This window comes from Pteropus alecto, unplaced genomic scaffold (assembly GCF_000325575.1).
Source record: "Pteropus alecto unplaced genomic scaffold, ASM32557v1 scaffold30, whole genome shotgun sequence".
Classification (NCBI taxonomy): Eukaryota; Metazoa; Chordata; class Mammalia; order Chiroptera; family Pteropodidae; genus Pteropus; species Pteropus alecto.
This window is the reverse complement of record NW_006429782.1, coordinates 711,763-715,431: the sequence shown is the minus strand read 5'-3', so window position 1 is coordinate 715,431 and position 3,669 is coordinate 711,763. Positions and strand designations below refer to the sequence as shown.

Sequence of the window (3,669 nt, the reverse complement as noted above, 5' to 3'; positions counted from 1 at the left end):
CAGCCGCGACTCCGGAGGGAGGAGGCGGGGCGCGGCGGCCGGAGGCGCCAATTGGCCGAGCGGGAGAGGGACGTCGCTGATTGGAGGGGGCGGGTCATAGCCGTGGATTATTGGCTGAGCCATTGTGTGGGTGGAGCTGGGGAATAAAGACGCGTGCTGAGGTGGGCGGAGCTGGAGGGAGGGGTTCGGAGTAAGGCCCTAGCTGATTGGAGAAACGGGAAGGAATTTATGGGCGAGAACAGAGGAGGGGCGGGGCTGAGCATAAAGGAGGCGGGACGGAGTCGAAAGGGCGCGGGCGGGGCGGGGCTAAATTGAGGAGGCGGGACTTACTTCAAAGGACAATTCTGGTTGGGCTGGAGAGGAGGCAGGGCTGATGTTATGGGGAGGGGTGTGTAGAAAAGCGGGCGGGGCCAAATAAAGGGGCGGGGTCAATTACAGACACCGTGAACTCACTACTCTGGGTCAGAAAACTTGGGTCATTGTACACATGGGGAGGCTGAGCCTTCAGACAGTTTGCGCCTACAGAAAACTAGGGCGAGCGTGTGTTCTCCCTCCCATCTCTGTCGGATCTTCGCACCTCTAACCCGGGAGCCGCAAGGCCCCCTGGGACTTTAAGGCTTTCAGGGGTTGCTATGGCGTTGGGGGCGGGGCTAAAGCCTGGGCCGACTCGGCGGTTTGGCCAGGGGGAGGGGCTTTTTGAGGCCCCGCCCTGGCCCCGCCCCCGGCGCCATGCGGCCCGTCTGGACTGCTCTTTGGCTGTACGTGGCCTTGCTCCTGGGCCTGGACCTCGTTGGCCCCCTGGCTGTGGGGTGGGCCTCAGCCCGGGCCCCCATATATGTCAGCAGCTGGGCCGTGCGTGTGTCCCAGGGTTACCGGGAGGCCGAGCGCCTAGCGCGCAAATTCGGATTCGTCAACCTGGGGCAGGTGGGTGGGACCCGGATGGACAGGAGGGGGCGGGGGCTGGACAGCCCAAGACCCCAGTCCCCGACAGGCGCGAGGGCATCCCCCGAGGTATCGGGAAGCTCCAGTCCACCCCCTACCTCGACCGACTTCAGATTCTAGGACCCCCAGAAAGCCCCTGAAGCCCCTCCTTGGACGCCTGGTGGGGGCAGGATGCAAGCAAAGGGGGCTGGCGCCTGTCCTGCGGGGACTCCATCACGGGGGCTGGGTCCTAGCGATGCAGCTACCCCCCACATTCCCAGATATTCCCTGACGGGCAGTACTTCCACCTGCGGCACCGGGGCGTGGTCCAGCGGTCCCTGACCCCACACTGGGGCCACCGCCTGCGCCTGAAGAAAGACCCCAAGGTGAGCCCGGCCTCGAGGCTGCCCCCTGGGGTCTTAGCCACTCCTGTGATTCTTATGATTGTTTACGGATGGCTGTTACCTTAGCGAGTCACCTGCTCTCTCTGTCTCAGTTTTCACCTGGCTCCCCAGTCTTTACAGTGGGGACCCAGATGGGGAAGATACACGGAGAGCAGCAGATGATGCGTGAATGTGGTGCTCGCCCCAGGGCCTGGCACACCACCTGCGTTTCTTGTCGCAACCCCACCTTCCCTCCTCTATGTCACCCTAAAAGGTTAAGGTTCCCAGGTACCCCATAAAGAGGAGCAGATAATATTCTAGCTCACAGGGTGGAGGGAAGGGAAGTGGCCCAGTTTGTGATGGAGAAAACTAAGAGGAGAAATCCTGCCTGAAGTCACCCAATGAGACCATGACTAAATCGGGACCCGAACCGTCTCCAGACGTTCAGAGAGATGACAGGTAGATAGGGAAAAGGCCTGAGCCACCGAGCTGATTCGAGGCTGAATCTGGCAAGCCCACCGAGGGGTGTGGGCCGGACGAAGGTCGAGGAGGCGAGAAGCCTGCAGGTTCAAAGCCCGCCTGGAGAGGTGTCAGCAGAGCGGAGGGGGCGCTTGGAGATGTAGTTTGCAGGAGGCCGGGGCTTGGCTGCGGGTTAGACGTGTGGGACGGAGGGACATAATCCAGGGCCAGCTCCCAAGATGGGAGCAGAGCCCATGGGGAAACACTGGCCCTGGTTGCTGACATGGGGGCAGCGGGGAGATCAACCAGGAAGGAGGAAGAACAGCCCCGGGCAGGCAGAGCATGCGCAAATGCCAGGCAAGGTGGCCGCTGTGGCCACAGCAGAGAGGGGCTGGTGAGGGACAGACAGGCAGGGTGTCGTGGGCCCTGGAGAAGTGGGGGGCCATGGGAGGGTTTCGGCAGAGAGCTGACACGGGGCAGGGTGGGCATGCAGGGCGGGGAGGAGGTGTCCTGCCCCGGGCCAGAGGTAGTAGAGAGAATGGCCACTGGGGAGAGAGGGGTGCGTGGGCAGGTCCCCAGGCACATGGGGACCCAGCAAACACGGGGTCCTAGACCCCATCCCACACCACGAGGGCCCCGGGCAGACGGCAGACATGGGCTTGGGCCCTCTGACAAGGAATTGGTGGCAAGGGCTCAGAGGGGCCGGTCCTCTTGGTCTGTGGGACAGGGCCCGCCTGAGGCGCCCGGTGGCGAGGAGAGTTGGGAGGGGTGTGGCTGGCCCCGGGGGTGCAGCCCCTCCCTCGGCGCGCGTCCCGCCCCAGGTGCAGTGGTTTGAGCAGCAGACGCTGCGGCGGCGCGTGAAGCGCTCCCTGGCGGTGCCCACGGACCCCTGGTTCTCCAAGCAGTGGTACATGGTGAGCGGGCTCGGCCGGGCGGCGGGGCGGGCCGGGCCTCGCCCGAGCCCACTGACCCCCGCCCCGCCCGGCACAGAACAACGAGGTGTGGCCAGACCTGAACATCCTGCAGGTCTGGAGGCAGGGGCTGTCCGGCCAGGGCATCGTGGTCTCCATCCTGGACGACGGCATCGAGAAGGACCACCCGGACCTCTGGGCCAACTACGTGAGCCAATGGGGGCCGGGGCGGGGGCTGCCCCCTCCCACGGCCCGCCCCAGCCCCTCACACCCACACCCCACTCCCAGGACCCCCTGGCCAGCTACGACTTCAATGACTATGACCCGGACCCCCAGCCACGATACTCGACCAGTGATGAGAACCGGTGAGCCCGTTGTCCCACGGGGCCCCGAGGGTGGCCCTGTGCCCTGTGGGCGGATAGAAGCCTGGGATTGGAACTTCTCTTTGTCCTGCGCCAGGCATGGGACCCGCTGTGCTGGGGAAGTCGCTGCCATCGCCAACAACAGGTTCTGCGGTACAGGAGTCGCCTACAATGCCCGAATCGGAGGTACTGAGGCCCGCTGGGGTCATGCTGGGTCGGGTGGCACTGGGTGGCTGGGAAAACCAGGGCGAGTTAGTAGACCAGCCAGGGGAGGAAGCCACTGGACGCCCACGCCCTTGCCGCCAGGCAATGAGGAGGCCCCAGACTCAGGGTGGGGAGGGCTGAGCCCCGCACAGACCCCCACACTGCCTATCGGCGAGAGAGGGCCTGGACCAGCGGAGCCCGGGCAGGGCTCTCCCCAGAGGCCCGATGCCCACCTGTGCAGGGGTGCGCATGCTGGATGGCACCATCACGGACATCATCGAGGCCCAGTCCCTGAGCCTACAGCCGCAGCACATCCACATCTACAGCGCCAGCTGGGGCCCAGAGGACGACGGCCGCACGGTGGACGGCCCCGGCATCCTCACCCGCGAGGCCTTCCAGCGCGGCGTGACCAAGGTGAGCGGGACCCCG

At 65.2% G+C, this 3,669-nt stretch overlaps 1 protein-coding gene across 1 annotated transcript in view; it reads left to right on the top strand.

The window, feature by feature from the left end:
* Positions 1 to 626: 626 nt before the first annotated feature.
* PCSK4 (proprotein convertase subtilisin/kexin type 4) overlaps positions 627 to 3,669 on the top strand; it is a 6,349-nt gene continuing 3,306 nt past the window's right edge. Inside the window, exons 1-7 of the mRNA XM_006904183.1 lie at positions 627 to 924; positions 1,203 to 1,307; positions 2,585 to 2,677; positions 2,754 to 2,882; positions 2,963 to 3,039; positions 3,134 to 3,222; positions 3,482 to 3,654. Coding sequence (XP_006904245.1) covers positions 730 to 924; positions 1,203 to 1,307; positions 2,585 to 2,677; positions 2,754 to 2,882; positions 2,963 to 3,039; positions 3,134 to 3,222; positions 3,482 to 3,654 — 861 coding nt within the window. The 5' untranslated portion in view covers positions 627 to 729. The remainder of the gene's footprint in view (positions 925 to 1,202; positions 1,308 to 2,584; positions 2,678 to 2,753; positions 2,883 to 2,962; positions 3,040 to 3,133; positions 3,223 to 3,481; positions 3,655 to 3,669) is intronic.